We start from the raw sequence: 21,453 nt of genomic DNA on the forward strand, positions 1-21,453 counted from the left end.
CTTCTTATAGAAAACCATTTAGTGAAAATATCATTTAGTGAAAATATGAACAGCTGGTGAAATACCGACAATATGATGCTGAGTTGTTTTATCATATTTATCTTATTATACATGTATATAATTTCCCATGCTGAGCTTGATGTACATGACTTGTGTATCTTATAAATCTTGTTTTATCTCTTCTTGGTAAAAAACAATAGCACTCATGTTGTCTACTATAATCAGTATATATGTAATTTATAATAATATACAAATTTATTTAATTTTACCCATGAAATATGGTGCTATATCAGTCAAATATATTTCATATTTTTTTAAATAAATATGAAATATAAATATGAAAGTGGGCGGAGTCGAAACTCATAATTATCTTAAGGGACTTCTTTCGCCATTTTGTTTGAAAAATCTGAGAAATACAAAACAACTTTTTGTTCAATTTTGTTTTGAAAACTATCCAGAATGATAGGAAATGGTCTAACTAAGAAAATAAATCCGAACACCAATATCTTTAATTCAGTTATAAACGCTGCACAGACGTTTAAAGAGTTGTTTATGTGACGTCACAATGTAGCGCCAAATATCGCGTGCAAAACAAGACGCAATAATATATTACTGCGCGCTGTACAGTTGCAGTTGCGTAGCAAGCAATTGGGTTCGTAACCATTTTTCATTGATAATGAAATTAAATAAAAAGGTTATTTTTTCGTTTTTCATGAAATATGGTATATATTTTCACTCAACATGATAAAATGCCACATATTTTCACTCGCCGTCCCGGCTCGTGAAAATATGTGGCATTTTATAATGTTTCGTGAAAATATATTCCATATTTCACTCAAACGAAAAAATATCCTCTTAATATTGTACGAGGATGAGGTGAATATACAAGTCTATTATTATTCACTGAGGCTTCTCTGTGTTATAACATGAAAGTTGTCTTTTCATTCGAAAAAAAAATGCTTAAACATTACATATAATGTACTAAACACATATATTTATGGCATTTACCAATTGCAAACTTATAAGGATTAAAGTCACATTATGCCAGGTGTTCTGATGTAACATTAAAATAACTTAATATTTTGCCATATTTGTTTTCAACTTTATAATAAGCATCATCTGAGTAATCAATACATAAATATCTATAATATCTTTCATAAATTATTGGTAATGTTCAATTTATGAAAACGGTGGGGCAATCTTTTTGTATTTCAGGCAGTTTTCATATTTCATTGTAAATATCTGTAATTATCAATTATTGTTCAATTGCCATTAAAATAGTTAATCTATTATAACTAATTTATCTTAGACTGACAGTGAAAAAATATGCATTATAGTCTGTCCCATCAAATTTGAACATTCCATTTTTTATTTAATATAATAGTAAAATCATTTAAATTAATGTCATGTTAACCCTGACATCAATATCTCTAGGCATGTTTTTCATTTTTTTCATAAAGTCATTAATAAGGTCGAAATGTTAAAATTATATTTTTCCCCGTTGACTTACGTTGTAACCTGACGTGACGTCCATTTCAAAATGGCGGCGCCCATATAGACGTCATTTAGGGTTCGTCTCACAATTAGCGTGAAATGTACTCGGTAATTATACAAAAAATGATTATTCTTAATTACTTACTGATCAATAGCTAAATGTTCTCATTAAAATGAAAAATGAAAACAAAGTTGGTGTCAAAAAAGACAATTTTACTAGCAAACCATTATTTAAAATAATCAAAATCATTTGAAGTGAAAATATCAGTAACCGCTTTATTAATTCTAACACACAAATATTTCTATAATTACCATGACATACTGTCGTATTTTATACTGTCGTATTTTTATATTCTTTTTAAGAGAAAAAGAACAATGAAGTGATTTGATTAGATAGCTTTTCAATCAAGCGCGTATCTTGAATACCGCAACGCGTCGAAGGGGAGCGGGAACACTAGCTAGAAGACTATAAAATGGTTATTCGCTAATTAATGTTTAATTTACATAATTCTGTAGTTGTCTGAATTCTGTCCATTAATATGTGTCACGTCTATTCAAAAATAATTAGAATTGACCAGGTTCGATGAGATACAAAAATATGTTACCCTTCTTATTTCGGGTGCGATGTTCGTGTGCTAAACCTTTCCTTCACAAGAAATCGCCAACAAATAATACATTATCATGCAAATCTGACAAGAAATATATAGAAAAGAGAACTGATTCACTATACGTTCAGCATTGGTTTGCTTGTTACCACAGTGTCTACTTTAACTTACCCCCTCGCTAACGAGAGAACACAGACTCGCGTCCGAGGAAATTGTAAATTATAAGAATATAATATCACGCTTTCTAGTTTGAGCAATCAAACGTAGGCCTATACACTTTAAGCTCGTAAATACAGATTTATCTTTCCGTCTCACAATTCAACAAAATGTCCAGAAATACCGGCAGTGATTTGATATTATTAAAAATAAGTTTGAATTGGAGTGTTCAATAAGCGACAATAAGTGCGGTTTTTATTGCAGACTCAAAGTGTTACATATAATTATTATGTTAATATGAAGGGGAGGTCGAGTCAAAGAGAACCTCAATAATTTTAGCCTTCCTAAAATTTGAAAAGATTCAGTGAAAAAACAATAGATCTAGCATATTTTTCGCGGCAGAAAAAAAAACGCGTATTGTATATTTTGTAACTTAAAGAGTAGGATTTACAGAAGTCTTTAATAATAAGGGATAATATGTAGGGAAATCATTTCTGAGAAATATATAAAATAGTTTAAAAACATAAAATCAAAACGAATGTTATATGTAATTAATGGAAGAAGTATTGTACTGTTATAGATTCATGTCATTAAGTGAGTTTAAAAATATTTAAATGTTATCGAAAGTTTTATTATTAATATATGAATTGAAGGTGTAATTTTTACAGTTAAGTTGCAAAATTTGGGTCTACAAAAATTATTTAAAATGCAATCAAGGCATATTTATCTCAACGCTTGAAATTATTTGTTTGAGGTTACATTGGCCTAACCGCCCTCTGTCAATGCCGCAACTGGAAGCGCGAGGCATTTTTGTTACGTCATATATTTCGTAAATTGTTGTTGACGTAATAAAGTTTTTTTCGTCAGGAATCCATTTTCAAGAGTTATAAACATTGTGATGTTAACAACTAAAATTGATGGGCCGTTCTTGAATTATGGATTTGGAACATGCTGAATTATGATGTGTTTCATTTACATATTTCATTTGCTAACCCAGATAACTCCACAAATTTAACAATGTTTTAATAAAGAGACGGATTAACAGTTTAAAAAATCTGGATCATCATAAGTGTAGGAGTCATGTCATTCAGGAGTTTTGAAGCTACGGAACTGGATAGAAACTTGCAATGAAGGAATCTTCAGAATGCGAATTTGTGGTGACGTTCATATAAAGATATATTTCGAAATTCATAGGGATTCTATTCAGCTTAAAAGTAAGTGCAATTTCTTTTCCTACTCCGTGTGACTCGGTGTTTTTGTGTTGCTTATTTTTCATTTTTTTTAAAGTTTTCCATCATGCATTGCAACTAAACTGTTACATCTTGTAGATCCAGCTTTGTAAAATAATCATGAAACGACCCCGAGAACCTCATGTATATTTTAGAAACATAACACGTGCTTTCTCCCGTTCATCTTCAAATGAAGAGTACTTCGGCAATGGCTACGGAAAATAAACAACAGAGATTTGCCATAGAGAAATCAAAATTTGCTTTCACAAGAAAAGTAGACACTTTAGAGAAAAATCCTGAAAAATCTCGAGGGTGACTTTTTTTTAGTTTACCAAAATAGTTTAATTTTTATTTAACCTCGTTTTGTTAATTCACACGAGGCAAAAGTTCATTTCCATTTTTAATGGGACAGACTATAGTATAAAATATACTTGTAAATAAATAATAATTGTATGTTGACTATAAAGTAATACTGTGACTGACTGCCTGTTTATATTAAATGCAACAACATATACAGGTGAGATATATACACACAACATCCTGTTTGTTTATTTTCATCTACCTATGGCACAGTGCCATGACACCTTTTTCATATATATAACTGGCAGATTGTGCAGTGTAGATATGCTATAGTTCTATCCCATACTGAACTTAAATACTTGAGTACTATCATAACTTTCCTTAGTTTATTACAGGATATACAGAATTGAGAAGACATCACTCAGTATAGAGCACGAGTGCCAGGTAACGAGCCTTGATTTAATTACCACATGATACACAATCTTATATCTTATAAAGAGCAACATAATCATCATTCTTCTACAAAACTCCTTATAGCAAATATACAATAGACAATGTTATTAAATGCTGATCCATTACCTGTATTATGTAGGACAATAGCAGCAATAATAAGATCACATAAAATACAATGTGTATATATTAGATCAAAATTGGGCTTGATCACAATAACTGTGAATTAATTTAATATTTGATATTATGGAATGGACAGTTACTGCAATATTTGAGGTAAACTATTGTCTAACAGACAGACTAAATGCTGACAAGTGATATGATGCAATACCAGGCATAGACTAGATGTTTATAAGCTGCAGAACAAAACATAATGTTTACTGTTATGCACATATTTTACATTATCTATCTCAGGTCTATAAGACTGTATTGTATATTAACAGCCAGTAAGGTAAACTTGCTTTTTGAACTACAAGTAGTAAAAATAACTATAGGAGTGAATTTATGTTTGATTAATGTGTCTTTCAATGTTCAATGTTCACCATTAGTCTGCTGGCTATGTCTGAATTGATGCATGTGACCAGTACAGACCAAGTTCAACCAGCATATTCATGCCATCTGACCAATGATCGACCACTGTTATCTATCAGAACATATAATGAACACCCCCCCCCCCCCCCCCCCCCCCCCGAAAAAATTGAATGCATAATTATTTCAGTCAGTAAGCTTTTTACTGAGAAAAGGTTCCAGGGTTATTTCAGCAATTTTCTAAGCTTAAACTCAGATCTATGGTATATGATTGGACTCAGAAACCATCATAGAATATGCCCTGACCAATTGATATCCCCACAAAGATTCAAGGCTGAGCTTAGTAAAAAGTTTGATTACCTCAAGATTAACCAGTCCTATAAAAACATCTGTTGTTCTTGAATCATGAACTATAACATATGTAGAGTAAAACACATGATCATAATAATATCAAGTACTAACATCCTGACATGCTAAATTATGTTCCACCCACCAACTGACACACTTTCACTTATAAAAACAAAGACAAAAATATATGTTTCAAGTGAAATTGTCACTATTTGAAGTTGTTTGAAGTTCTTTCTTTAAAGATGACTAAATGTTTTATTATTAATTATGTTATTTCTTTGATAATTTTACAGCTGAAATGTTACTTGTTCTCATTTATAAAAGTGGGTGGGGAAAACAGCTGCTGGTAGTTACAGAGATTACAAGTAGGTGATGTTTGTAATACAACATTACAATGTGAAACCTCAAAGTTTTCTTGATTGTTCTCAGAAACACTTAAATGTATTTTTTTTCAATATAATGCTATAGAAGAAATACTAAATTGAAAAATTGTGAATACCTCAAAGTGCATACAAAACAGATCCATCATGATAATAAATCCCCTCTCTCACTAATCCAAGAGAAAACAAGAAAATAACAAGGCAGAGAAAACACCAGGGTAAAATACAGGCCAGGAATGTACCTCTCTACAATAATTGGCAACAGATATACTACACATCAAAACAATCTCTCCAGTCCACCTCACTTGTATCATTGTATCAGGTAAATCTACATCTTACAATACCTGGTTCGCTGTATATTCTTCAATAGCCTTCGATCTGAAGGTAGCACTGTTCTAAAAATAGATTTTACCTTATCACCACTACATCACCTGTACTGACTTTCGGACAAGGGATTAGGGAGTACACATTATACATGATGTTAATCAGCATACATTTACTTTGTTTACATGCAATATTTTAAGATATTTAATACAATTGTAGAAAGCAAATAAGTTGGAAATGGAATTTAGTGTGAAAAGAAAAGGGACACTACACACTGTACTTTTTTAAGTTAAATTTAAACATATGTCACAATCTGCTCTGACCTCTATATATACATCTTTAAAACAAAGTTTAAAAAATGCACCAGTAATTGGCGATGATTTTAACAACAAATATTTTGTGTGAGACATAAAATAAAAAACAAATGTATTTTATTGTCTATACGTAAACAGTGTATGTTAAATCACGGACCTCAATTGTCAATTCAGGTAATTATACATGCAAGCATGCCTGTACGTATACATTATTTCTGATAAAATAAATACTAGAATCGGCATTTTTTATTATGTAAAATAGGAAAAATGCAGAGTTTTGCTTATTCTAAAATTATTAAAGAATTAAGATATTAATCAGGGCTACAGATAACAGGGGTATTTGCATTATTACCCAATTATTATGTAAAAAAACCCAATAGAAATAATAACTAAGGGTGAGAAAAAGTAAATAAATTCTTATTTATGCAAACGAGATTGGAACTGGTGGGTAAAGACGTAAGTTATACTTAACGCCGTACATCAGGCAGATCATACTGTTTCAGACTTTTTTAACCTTTGAATTATATCAGGCAGCTTGGAAATCTCATAGGCCAATAAACCATAAAGGATAGTAGTAAGTAGCTTTTCTATGACCATACAAAACATACAACAGTTAGAAATTTTGGGTAAAATACATGAACTCGTGCCTTAGAACCCAAATTGGTTAGAGAGGGTAGGGTAAAAAATACAGAAATAACTCTAAGAAAATAGAAAAAACCCAATAGATCACAAAACAAGGGGTAATCACCCAATATATACAAAATGTTATCTGTAGCCCTGTATTAATCATTAATCTAATACTCTTAGCACTTTGGTGGATAGATTCATGACATCTCCAATCTACGTATTTATATAGACAAAATTTTGTACGGTATATCTGGGACAGACAGATACTCTTTCATTTTTAGTCCCAATTTCTTAAAAGTGAAACAGAAACAAATTGCCAAGCGCCGGCATTTTTCTCAAATTGACATGCAGGGAAAGTATTGCCCCGAAAGTTATTTCTTTTTCACCATATCAACCTTTTTTTAAACCATCTCAATCATGCTTTACGCAAGTTTAACTCCAGCAACATCATTTTCATTGAGAGAAATGTGAATAAAAGTATTCGTAACCATTATGTTGTATGATCTACATGTAGATTAACCAGTTTCCTTGTCCGAAACTTATCGCTATGTGGCTATTTTTAGAACAGGTCTCTTATCAGTGACGTATACGATGCTTATCTCAGATCGTTCCCTATTAATATTCCTCTCCCAAATCTTATTAAGCATACGGGAAAATTAATATCTGTATTACCATGTGTGCAAGTTCAAAATTTTTGAAAGCCTGAAAACTCTCCATCATTTTAACTGGTTCTATATAGTATATTAGAGTGCTTTTAGGTGTACTTAAGGCAAATGTATGAAATCTAGTACCCATGTATTACACAAGTTTGCTTTTGTTTGAAAATCTGAATTCTAATATGACTTTCTGTGTGCAATATTTAAAAGGGATAGTTAAATTGTTAAATTTTCCTCAAATCTGCAGTCATCAAAATTGTTAAGTTCTATAAATTTTATATTTAGATTTCATGATATCATGTCACATGTTTGGAAATGTTGAACTTTTGGCAGACTGGATATTAAGAACAGAGATTTATATCTAAAAACCTGAAGTAAGTCAACTGTGAAAAGAATTTTTAGGTCAAATATAGTTTAGTTAATCCTTTCTTTACATACAATATAAACAGGGTAAATAATCTATAGGTATTGAAAATCTTATTATCACCTTAGCTTAAATAATTCTCATAAAAAGTTAAATATCTTTCTAAATTTTTTAAGATAAACATAACTATTTTGTTTTGACATAACAAAAATTAAGATCTACTACATATGTAAAATTTCTGGGTCTATAAATTGTTATTTATTATTAGTAATTATTAGGTACAGATGCTCTAGTCAGGAGGTGACAGAACTTTTATCATTATTTTCTATATCAAATCAGAACAGAACCTGATTTATTCATCATAAAGAATTGAACACATGTTCCTGTTCTATATATGTAATATTATTTTATGCAAAACATTTAGCTAACAACACTGTTTTATCAGAGCTTGATCATGTACATGTATTTAAGTTTGGAGATCTGTAAACATAGAATGTCAAGACACAATTCTGTAAAACAGAATGAGGTAAAACTACCATTTCTACACAACACAGGAGCAGTAGTTTTTGTGAAGCAGTGTAGAAGAATCAACTTCTGTAGCAGCTACCAGATCTATTATTTGTGTTATACAGTCTACATGAATTACAACATATGTATATACTGCATACTTAGATTTCTGCTGGCACTATGCCAATTTATTACAGAGAAAGTCGAGTTCTTTATATCCCATACATTTATCAGAGAGAATTATTTTTAGGGTGGGGATATACAAAATAATATCAGACCCCAATCCATATGTTTTCATTGAAGAGTAACTGTGTATGTGTGTGAGCATGTGAATTATGTAACATTTTATTTTGCTTGATAAGAATGTAAACAATGTAAGGTACAAAATTTATCTTACATACTGCTGAACAAATTTAATATACTCGGTGCAGATTTCAATATTTATCTTTAGATTAATAATTATCAACAATAAAGCCTGTCAAATATATACAGGACCTCATCTTATTATTTTAAGCACTTATTTTAAGCACTTATTATTTTTAGCACATAAATTATAAAATAGTTCATGCTGGTAAAAAAGTTAAAAATCTAGACAGCAATTGAAATTCTGCTAAAACTTTATTCAATACAACAATAATTAGATCCATTATTTATTTGTATGACATAAATGAAATGTACTGATCTTCGGAGTGGTGCTAAACAGGAGTCAAACTCATAGTTCCCTGACTTGCTTGTGGACATTGATTTTTATCTATGTAAATATATTACATAGTAAAAACCCTGTTTACTGCAGGTTAATATTTACAACATTCTGAAGTCTTTAAACAAAAAGGTGACTGGATATCAATAAGGTTGCAGAGTTTAATATAGTCAATTATGCATAAAATAGTATAGAAAATATTGCAGTATGATTGTTCTTCCATTAATATAATAGGCCAACACAGCATTGCAATAATTATTGGCATACTTGTATAACAGTTGCACCATTTGATACTGTCTATGAACAAAGATGGAAATTAAAGATGATGTTTATGCATGTATTCAACAAACATGCTTTTCTCTATGGATTTTTAAACACAAATACATAAGAATATTTCCATAGCCAATAGATAAAATGTTTCAAGTAAGTGTTAGAAAGGTCAGAAAACTGATTCAAATGATATGATCATATAGCAACATGTGTTTAGTGAGAGATTTAAGGGAAATAACCAATCCTTGCAATAATTTACCTGACTACATGAATATTGTAACCAATTATCGCACAAGTCAATACCATATACAAAAGAAATCTACAGTAAGCATGGTATGTAATGCTGTAAAATGACTTAATTATCTTGTAATCAATGAAACTCAATCAGATCAAGGATAACTGCCACAGATCAAGGATTACTGCCAATCACATAGTACATAATAACAACAGTTGACTAACCAGTGACTAAAAACAAATAAACATTTCATCATTTCATGCAAGCTCAAGAAGCAAGGCCCATGTTCAATCTAGCTTTGTCTGAAAGGGAAACCCACTTGCAAGCCTTGATACCAGGGTTGTCTGGCCCAACAAAGGAACAGGAATAAAAATTGTAAAAGACAAATTTTTAAACCAATAATGCTATTATGATATTCCTTTGAATACTAAAATGAATAAAACAGACTGATTGCTGACATTTTTTAAGCCTGTCTGGCTTTAGTAGCTACACTGAACATAATTTTTATGAAAATTTCTCACAAGTTGTTACGAACAATGATACCAATTCCCAGTGTAAATATATAATATGCATTTTTCATGACCAATTCATTTTTATTTGTATTTACAATAAACAAGTAGAACAACAGCTGTATTAAGCGTACAAGGGCTTTTACTTATACCCTGACCCAACTTAAAGGTTTAGGGCTTGGCATGCCTAGCATGGTTTTATAAATCTTAATAGCGGGTTTTTACTGTATGTATATATAATATATTGAAAATTAATACTTATTTAGGAATGTATTTCAATAATATGACCAGCCCTTTGAGAAATACCCTACACTGTTATGAAAAGATATAGAACACTGCAATATGTTTTGAAGAAATCTAAGTGTAAAAGTATGAATAATACTGTCATGAAAATTGTTCAGTCAGGGTTTATTTTAATTGAAATTCATGGATCAGCATAATTATACATTTGGTGTTCAGAGCACTTACTTGATCAAACTGTTCAGAAGCGCTTCTGGTTTCGCCCGAGTACTGTAAGAAATCAAATGAATAAACATATAAGGTATGTTTTGTGGGCATGTCATGTCCCAACTCACCCAAGTAGCAAAGAAATACGAACCTAATGCAATACATGAAAAATAAGCATTGATGTTTATAAGTTTAAAAAGCCTAGTTTATATTTGGAGAAAGTGTACTAGTCATATAACTGTGACAGTTTGATTAAAACTGTTTTCAAGAAAGACCACTTTTTATTTTCATAAACACTATAAGTAATAAAATTCAAAGTCGAGATAATGGTTTTGCAACTAAAAAATACAAAAAACTTGTTTACGGTCATATAATTAAAAACAATAAAGCAGAATTATCAACAAAAGACAAATTTATTAGCAATCAGAAATTAATCAAATAGAAAATAATTGGATCAGGAGGCCTAGAACCGAACTGAACATTCTGTGAAACATTGCAACCCTATAAATGAAATATCAAATATTTCTTGATGATCAAAGGGAGATATATTTGTTGAAAAATGTTAAGAGGGACAACCGTTGTTAATTAATACTTTCATTCAAAGAATATCATTAGCTGAACAACTCAGTGACGATTGTTTCTGCCAGACTAGATTTTTTGGTGTCATTTGTGACCCTCTGTGTAAAAATGTAGGGGTCATTTGAAATTATGATATGTCAAATTTTAAAAAAAGTAAAAACTACAAAAGTAAATTTCAGAACTGTTTGATTCAAATATTAATTTCAATTTCTCTTTTTTTTTTGTGTTTGCAAACAAATAATTATCTAAGGAGTTACCATGGTTTATTTGCATTAAAACATTTAACCTGTCAGACGTCTGTTTATTATTTTGGCTACTAAGCCCCTATCTTTTGTGGTGTGATTGTTGTTGTGTGAAAAGCTTCTGCATGCACTCTGTCATGTCTAAATCCAGGATACAGAGAATGACTGTAGAACAGTTAAAAGTCGATTCAGAAATGTGCCAATAACAACACATAAAACTTTAGCAATTGATACACACACGCAGTTACCGGAAATAAATAAATTTTGGATACTCATAGTAATTGCCGATTTAAATGGGATCATAGAGCTAATAATAGGAGAAATAATTAATGAAAAGACATCAAATTAAGCAAGATTATGACCGTGTCATAGAAGCATCATAGAAAATGCAGCGCTTTGCAAATTTCTATGCATCATTCATGAAATTGTAATGTTGCCAAGAAACACAAAGTAGCGGAAAGACTGGAATGTTTCGATGTAACAAATTGTTGACTAAGTTAAGAGAATTCATGATTTCTTGACGCAATGTTGTGTCAATTAATGTATTAATGTAGAAAATATTGTTTTGTTTAACCTGCAGTACTAGTCTTACTCCCAGTGTTTTTAAACTATTTTATCTCTTGTCATCTTGTTTCACTATTAACATTTTAACCATGACTAGAATACATTTTCAGTCTCACCTTCCAAGCATGTCAATGTTTGGACTTTTCTTTTTAGCTTTTCTCTTCACCTTTTACTAACAATCCGACGTGCACTAAATTCCTGCCTTTAACACTCGTAAGAGGGGTTGGCAGTATCCAGAGATAGATAGATAGCCATATGAAAATATTTTGTACAAAACTAGCTTAAGAGACTTCAGCGAACAGATTTTATAATACTGCTAGACCTGTTCTTTACTGTCTCACAACGTCAAAATAAAAGCGACATGATACTGTAAAGTTATGGAAGCCAGAACTAGTGCAAAACTAGTTCTGGCTTCCATAACTTTATATGTCGCTTTTATTTTGACGTTGCGACAGTAAAGTTATGGGTCAACCCTATTTGCAAAGGCTACCAGAATTTGACAGTTAGTGCGCCGTACATAAAAACCTACTAAAATCACCCTTATTAATCAAATTTGGGTCAAATAAAAATATCATTTGATAAACAAATCAATTTTGAACCAATTCATGTTTTGTTTTTAAATGAAACTTCAATGACATTGTGTACCCAACTATTTTTAGAGAAATATGTAGAGGATGTTTACCAATATGGAGTCTGCTTTCAAATGAGATCTCGCGGGACTTCATGTTTTGGAAATTCTAGCATCTTTTTTTAGTAACGGACCATACACTATTTTAAGTAAATGTATGATTTTATATAAAAACAAACAAATCGATGGCTCAGCGCAATACTGGTCTAAGTGACATTTTTACCAAAAGTCACTTTTTTACATATTTTGATAATGTAAGGTCAAATACACATTCTGTGAAAATTTTAGGGTAATTTATGCTTTTTTTGCCTTTTTTATTTACATTTAAAATAAAAGTCTATCTCAGGTAGTTCAATTTTGTCAGTGCAATATAGGTCTAAGTTGAGTTGGTCTCTTATTGCGATGTCAAATATATCAATTTTCCACAAAAATGCTTGAGTTAGACCTTAAATGTTTCATTTCCAGGTACAGAATAATATGCATATCCCATTGAATTGTGTTATAAAGAATGTGAGAATTCATGAAAACACTAGAAATTATTTACCTCCATCAGTGCTTTGTATTAATCGCAAAATATTAGCCAATTGCATATCATGTACAAGTAACTGTAAACGAAAAATCTTGAAAAAAAATAATAATTTAGTGTCACAATTAAACATTTATTTTGTCTTTGAAGTCATTACATCATACTCATACTGTATTATTTGATAACATAAAGTGCAGTTGAAACTACCATTTTTGTACAATTTAGTAAAAGACAGTGTATGTTTCTCATGCACACATTTAAAATGGAAAATAACAGGTGTTACACTAGTGGATTCATAACCTCTGATCCCTCTCTAAAAATTCCTTTTTTTTTAGTTTGACCTTTGTTTAATCATATGCTGAGATTTCCTAATTCTTAATTTTATACTTTGTTCATATTTATATAATGTGTTCTGCTTAAGATGGTGTAAGGGGATAGACTGTACATTGTTTCACTGCCAAATCAAACTAATAGCCTGTAACACAATGAACAATTTCAGTTTTGAAGGCGTTCTTGGGTTTTTATTTTTAAATTATGTATCTACTTCTGTATCACTCTCTTTAATCAAGTAAAGTTATTTAAGAAATAATATATCCAAAACTGATTTTATTGCTCATTAACATCACTGTTTGGAGTTCGGATGCGAGGAATTATATCACGAGGGCGTAGCCCGAGTGATATAATGATGCGCATCCGAACGACAAACAGTAATGTTATCAAGCAATAAAATCACCGATTTGGATATATTATTTCGATTCTAACACGACATTAACAAATAAATGCTGCCGTACCTGATATTTAGCTAAATTGCGCCTGATTTGTTTCCGTTCTTATTGTCAGCGCGTCACTTTTTTAGTGGTTACGTCACGTGTATAACGATTACGTCAAACGTCTAAATATAGAACGTCAAACAGTGATTTTATAGCATAATAACACACACTTTTGGTTCTTCTATGTTCAATAGGGAAAAATGCGGGTCGTGTTAGAAATATAAACTTTACACTATCAACTCAAACAAAACAATAACAACATAGTGTCAACATGTGCCAATCACACTCTTCACAATACTTATATTATTGATACAATATCTTTCTGTCTGATGTGATATGTGCAGAAAAAATAAAAATATGCACACTTATATATTATAATGACCTTTTCAGTTCTTGTATTCTGATAATTTTTTACATCAAACAGCTCCATTGAATTTTCGAGAGTGCAATTGTCAAAAACTCTTTGACTTATGTGGCAGAAACAGCTTTAAGTTGATAAAAATGTTTCATTTTAGATCTAAAAGTCATTAATTTAGCTATCAAATTTAATGAAATTAAAAATGTAATGACTATCAACTGCTTTTGGTATAGTATCAGTGTCAATGAGAAAATTAAAACATTTATCCATTCTAATTGTTTAGTGCTAATCTAAGGTGTGCAGTGCACATGGTGCTTTTCAGGTGTGCGCCCTTTCATATCTGAATGAGTAAGTGGTTGCAAGTGTTTAAAGCACATCTAACTTTACAAAAAATGATTCTGAATTACATCATGTGCTAAAAATACTTTGTTCTATGAATCCCTGATAGTGGGTTGTACTGCCCTACTTTTTTCTCTAAAATATGTTTGACAACCTCTTGTTATTTGGTCAAAATTTAGAGGTAAAATGACTTTGATATATAAAATGAAACACTTTTCTTAAGATATGCAGTTTTCAGCAAAACATGTCAAAAAATTTGCACATTACACTTTCAAAATATACTCTAAACAGTTGAGAAAGTAAATACAAAAGTTGTAATAAAAGCATGGTCTAACTGCGGTTTTCATTTTTGAAAATATTTGATATTTATTAATGATTATATCATCAGAAAAGAGGACCACATACATTAAATTCAATAAGATTTAGCACATAACAGTAATATCGGAATCACAGCATTTAAGCACCAATGGTGGTAATGGTGTGCATTGAGAAAATAAAATGTTTCTTCTTTGTACAAATGTGAGTTATACAAAATGTACATTCTCTGTTTGATATCATAATATATACCTGGATCGTCAGTAATCATTGTTCATGACTACTGTTCACAACACTATATGAATCAAAACTGTTTGCATTTTGTTTAGAATTCAAATTTATTGCACAGATAATCTGCAAAAGATCTTAAGTAAATCTGAATCTCAAACAAATTGAAAAAGGAGAAAGAAGTGTACTTTCATCTTAAGTCAGCTCGCATGATATATTAATAGAAAAATATTAAAGAATTTAGTCTTTGTAAAGTTCTTCTACAGACTTGCAAAATATTTTAAACAATGTTTAAATTAACAAAACAATTTTGTTCAAAATTTATAATTTCCTTTATATCAAAATATTTAACATAAAACAGGTCTAACTCAAATATTTGTACCACTTTTACCAAATTGCAAGAGGGAATTTGAGTCTAACTCAAGTTAGTCTTGTATTGCGCTCAGAATTTCAGCGCAATAAAGGTCTAACTCTAAAATACACAATTTGTAACATTTTAATAAAAAATTATATAAATGGCATTATTTCTTATTATAATTAATGTTAACATAGCAAAAAAAATATTTTCTAATATAAGTATTTTTGAATAAAATCAGTTTTTTATCTCTCTTGAACATTTTCAAAAATAGCAGTTAGACCAGTATTGCGCTGAGCCATCGAAATAATTCATGAATCATCACTCAAAACAATATAAATCCAACATGTTTTTGGTACTATGTCTGTTATTGAATAAATACACCGTTATTCATAATTGCAAAGCCATGTTTTCAATTAAAAATAGCATTTGGGTCACGTGTCACCAAATGTTATGCAAAGGTATCCGAACCTAAATTCTCGCTGGTCACGTGATAATTAGGGCAGCAATGGCGGCGAATTTTATGAAATGTGAGCCCGCTGATAAACTTTGAGGCAATATTTCATAAATCTAACATTCTGTGTTCAAAAATATAGACTGAAGGGTCCCAAATATATCTAACTACCTGTATTAAAATAGTTTTTGTCCTGATCACGCAAATTTATTGAATTACAGCATGACATAAAAATGTCAGGTTCTGGTTGACTTTCGATACGGGGTTGGCTTCAGCGAACAGGTCTAGCAATACTATAAAACCTGTTCGCTGAAGTATCTTTAGCTAGTGCAAAACATGAAGTAGAGCCAGAACTAGTGCAAAACATGAAGTAGAATTCATGACTGTCTAATCGCGTACGAATTATGTATGAAATATTGTGTCAGTTAATGTGAAACTGGGTGTAATTATATATTCAGCATGTATCTAAAGAAACAGCTGTTTTACCTCTCCGGTTAATTCGGCTCTAGTCAATGGGATCTCAGAGTTTGTCAGAGATTTGGTTGGTGTTGCGGCCTTGGTGACAGCACCCTTTTTCACCTTTCTACGCTTTGCTTTTTTGTTATCTATACCGCTCATCATTCTGACTTAAGGGTAAACTTAAAATAATTCTGTTTCTAGTTGCATTTACTTATCTAGGGACTTGACAATTTGCTCTAATCTGACATTCAAAAGTTATGTCGGAAGATCAACAAATCCAAGATGGCTGTCAATGCAGCAACGTACCCACAATTCTCTTGTTAGCGAACAGTAACTCAAGCAGGTGTCCGGATAACGCAAACTGACTTACTTCCCTTGATTTATTCAAGACCTTGAAAATATTTTTTTTATTCGCATTATCCAATTTTAATTTAGATGTGTATCTCATTAATACATAATCTACATGCAAAGACATGTATTTTAACGACTCTGCATCATGTCAACATTAAACAAAAAAAGAAAAAAAACATCGCCGATAGAATAGAATCTAGAGGTATTTAAGGACAATTTTTGTCTGTCTTTAAGTACTTCATTAAAAAAATAATTCTGTGCGACAACCGTGCACTCGTTTATTGAAAATGAGTGTAAGAATTCTATATTTCCAATCATGGGCCTTTACATATGTGTGGTCTTATGCCAAAGAGAACTAACCCACAGAATCTTAAGAAATGAGTTTTCTAACCATGAGTACTCTTCATATAAATCTCTATTATTTAGTCTGGTTCCCAGCTTCTTATAGTAAAAAATGTGGTAAAATTTAAACAGGTGAACTATCCCACTTCAACAGTAAGTCTTTACAGTACATACAAGTTTGCCAGAGCGAACCAAGAACCAATAGTGCTTGATAAGTGTGTATGTTGTTGTGCCAAAGTGAACTATCCAGCAAAATGTCCGAAACTAGAAAATGCTTCGATCAAGGGGAGGAATCACGCCGTTCGTTACCCAAACAAACAAGATGGCGGATGAAGCCAAAAAGTAGGTTTTTCCCTTTTTTCTCTGAAATTCATGATGTTCTTATGTAAAGGTACATATAACAACCTTCTACACAATTCTCCTGGCACACAGAAAGTTATTTCATGGTGTTTCGTCCCGTACTTCTTCTGAAATGCGCGTCACCAGATTCGAAGCGAGAGAATTTTCCACCGGTTTGATCGTGGTAACGTACGGCATCTTCACTCAAATTCGCTGTTTCTTTACATATATGTATATTAACTGAAACCACTGACTTTAAAAAATTGTAATATGTTGTCAAGTACTCATTCATGCCCATTTTGGCTAGATTTACTGGTGTAAATATTAATATCCAGGCATTTTCCGGAAATGATAACGTATGGCGTATAAAATATCAATGATAACGTACGGCGCATTTTTCTACTTGGTGGATTTTTATTTGTCCAGTCAGCTGATAATAAATTATTTTTATGTAGGAAATGATAGATATTTGAAACAAAAAGTTTGCCATTTCAGAAATAAATTATTGAACAATGCTGCACCATCGGGTATCAATATCTTTCTAGCTGGTGGCATAATAGATATTCGTTGTAAATATACTAAGTAAAACACACGTTTATAGTTTGAGAATATTTTTTGTATAAAATGCAGAATGGAAAGAAAAGCCTCCACTTTTAGGAAACATTTGTGTATTGTTGTCTTCACATTAAATTTCGCCAGTGTTGTGCGATAATTATGGTCTTATCCCCTTATCAGAAAGAAGAAATGCATTCACCAGAGCAAAAATGTTAAAATGGTACGGAAGACTTGATATATTTTCTTTTCCAAAATTTCTTTAACAAATTACTGATAAGAAAATCTTAATATTTGAACCACGTCAAACATAAACAAAACGAAAAGTGATTGCGACTAGCTTACACCCAGAGGAGATGAGCCTGTGTTTATATATACAACCTGGTCGCTCATTAAAAGAAAATTCATAAAAGAGAATAATGAATGAGTATAGGTTCTATATTGAATTTATTGAATAAGTTAGAAAATAATGTTGTGCGAAAAAGTTCAATAAATTTATTAAATAACAAATTTCCAGTTTATTTGACGAAACGTTTTCTATTTAGCGTGACGTTGTGCCACTATGACGTCAGATATATTTGCACGACATATCCGTACAGTTTTTTATTATAAATGATTTGATCAAAACAATTACATCCAATTCATAAATTTGCCTATCATATTTTGTTTTTTTTTCTCGCAAACGCCCCAACAAAAACAATCAATCTCTTACAAAATAGTATTGCAGGTATCAGCAATAAAAGAGTGTCATTGAAATTTGCGGTAAACATTTTACCGACCATGATAAAGTTTCAAATCGGATTTGGATTTCGATGTTTTATCCATGTCCGAGAACCCGTCTGAAATCATTAAAGCTAGACCGCTCATGAATGCGCTCAGATGACGTCATTATCTTTATGAAAGAACAGCTGTAAAAATTACTACGCTACTATGATAATAGTGTTTACGAAGTATATGTTAGTAACATATACTTCGTAAACAATATTATCATAGTAGCGTAGTAATCAGTTAGTGTTCATCTGTGTTGTTCTACAGAATTTAGAAACTTTGACAGGAGCGATAGCGGCCGGAGAATGTTTCTTATTTCCGTAGAACAGCTACGGATGAATACTAACATACTTAGTGTCAAGCTTTATTTGGCTTCATTAATATTTACTTTCTTTCGTCACTATACTTGTCTATTTTACGAACACATTTCTATGAAGCACTATGAAAAATAGAAGTTTATGTAGTGTCCAAATTTATTTCTCACCCAATGAAAGCGCTGTATTTCTAAAAGAAAATCTGTGCGTTAATTTTCATTGAAGAACAAAAGACGATACTTTATCGAATTCCGTTCATAGTCGATTTCTCATTTTCATAATAATTCATAGAACAGCATAGTGACGTAATAAAGTTTGACGCTTAGTATGTTAGTATTCATCCGTAGCTGTTCTACAGAAATTAAAACATCCTTCTGTCGCTATCGCTCCCGTCAAAATCTATAATTTCTATAGAACAGTACGGATGAGCACTAACATATACATAGATATTTGAAATTTGGGATCAAGTTTCACTTTTGACGAAACTTTAAGATCACCAAAGGTGGAAAAGTTGCTCTATATTCGAGTATGATATGCAAGAAAACATATCACTCGTGATTACCTATCGGATTTTAATATCCATCCCACTGGCACCTGCACAAGGGCTTAAGTTAGCAAGACTCGTTACAGCCCAATGCGAAAGAACCCTTGGATCGGATATTTCTATCCGATACAAAAACACATGACAGTTATAATGCAAACACTAAATAATATTCAGTTTCTTTATTTGGTTCTACACATCCTCTTATGTCTGGTAACTGGTAACATAACTTTTCTCTTATATAGAAAATCAATTAAGCAGACAAAAATGCGCCGTACGTTATCATTGATATTTTGTGCGCCATACGTTATCATTTCCGGAAAATGCCCCGATTTTAATATGTTCAGCGGTTATTCTAGCCAGAATGGGCATGAATGCTAAGATCCCGACATATTACAACTTTTTAATGTCAGTGATTTCAGTTAATATACATATATGTAAACAAAACAGTGAATTTTAGAGAAGAAGCCGTACGTTACCACGATCAAACCGGTGGAAAATTCTCTCGCTTCGAATCTGGTGACGCGCATTTCAGAAGAAGTACGGGACGAAACTTCATGAAATAAATGTCTGTGTGCCAGGAAAATTGTGGAGAAGGTTGTTATATGTACCTTTACACAAGAACATCACGAATTTCAGAGAAAAAAGTGAAAAACCTACTTTTTGGCTGCATCCGCCATCTTGTTTGTTTGGGTAACGAACGGCGTGATTCCTCCCCTTGTCGATGAACAAATGGCAAAAATGGCAAAAATAACTGAAACTCTTCCTGAAGAAATATTTCAAGAGGAGAGTGACGACTCGTTGAATCATTTATTAAAGATTTAGTAGTTTTTTCATTGGTGAGGTGGGATTTTTGTTTAAATTAATTACATAGTAATACATATAAAGAAACTTGATGATTCATAATGGTGCATATCCATATCGGTACCCTCTTTGCGAAATCTGCTGAAACGGCACCCTCTTTGCACATGCACAGGCCACTCTCTGCTAAAAAACAAACCAGCAATGGATAACAATCCAGTAAATTTTCAATATAATAAGGAAAGAAGGTATAATATACCACGGAACACTAGAATGTTTTATCTATGTGCTGATTTGTCATGTGCCCGTTTTTCATGTACTACAACTTCACAATAAGTTACAAAAAATCGACATGTCTTGCTTCGCCTATCACCTCGACATACTTTTTGGACTGAAATGAACCTGTGGCTTGATTATATATGCATCATACAAATGGCAGTATATTGTCAAAAATAATTGTAAAATTCATAAAAACACCCTGCTTTCTGTTTTGCAGCAGCACGGGCTACCTCTCTTCATTTGAATTTTTATATCACAGGCACCCTCTCATTTTTTTTACACATAGGTACCCTCAAGGCACGACATATGCTTTTATTTGCTTAGTCGTAAGGTATATAATATTTCTTACTTTTATGTAAACATTACATACTTAACGATTAACGAAAACGCTGGTTTGTTTTGAGCAGAAAATGACATGTGCATGTACAAAGAGGGTACCGTTTCAGCAGATTTCGCAAACAGGGTACTGATATGGTTGTACACCGTGTTCGAGGCATTTTGTTCACGATAAACCTATTGTTTAGCACTGATGTAAATAATTTAGCGAAAATCTTCTCGCATGTACAGTATATATTCCACTACTCGGCATTCAGATTTTATTTGTGTAATGCGCTCTGAAGTGTTCGGTAAAAAATTAAAATTAGCATTTTCTTTGATTAAAATGATATACATCCGCGTAATTTGTGACTGTGCATTTATTGACAATTCTATAAGCCAACGCTACTTATAATCTTTGAATGCGTTGTCACATAATTTGTTGGATACTTGTAACAATATAAAAATATTTCTTTCTTTTACATCGCTAGTTTTAAGCTGTTTTGAGAGCTACTTGTTGTTAGGTTTGTCGTGAAGACAATGAATGATAGCATTGTATTTCCTGATCTGCGATCAGAAAATACAAAAGAA

At 31.6% G+C, this 21,453-nt stretch overlaps 1 protein-coding gene across 5 annotated transcripts in view; it reads right to left on the bottom strand.

The window, feature by feature from the left end:
* The window catches only part of LOC132718974 (protein FAM193A-like), a 40,213-nt gene extending 23,642 nt beyond the window's left edge, over nucleotides 1-16,571 (bottom strand). For 3 of the 5 annotated variants that reach the window (XM_060702693.1, XM_060702694.1, XM_060702691.1), the window contains exons 1-2: nucleotides 16,288-16,571; nucleotides 10,465-10,506 (exon numbers count right to left, since the gene is read on the bottom strand). In XM_060702693.1, the coding sequence (XP_060558676.1) occupies nucleotides 10,465-10,506; nucleotides 16,288-16,422 (177 nt within the window). In that variant the 5' untranslated portion in view covers nucleotides 16,423-16,571. Of the gene's footprint in view, nucleotides 1-5,609; nucleotides 5,767-10,464; nucleotides 10,507-16,287 lie in introns of those variants that run through there. The other 2 variants (XM_060702695.1, XM_060702696.1) reach the window with 2 other exon arrangements.
* Nucleotides 16,572-21,453: the final 4,882 nt, after the last annotated feature.

The sequence above is a fragment of the Ruditapes philippinarum genome, unplaced genomic scaffold, assembly GCF_026571515.1.
Source record: "Ruditapes philippinarum isolate M1 unplaced genomic scaffold, ASM2657151v2 ctg506_1_1_1_1, whole genome shotgun sequence".
Classification (NCBI taxonomy): Eukaryota; Metazoa; Mollusca; class Bivalvia; order Venerida; family Veneridae; genus Ruditapes; species Ruditapes philippinarum.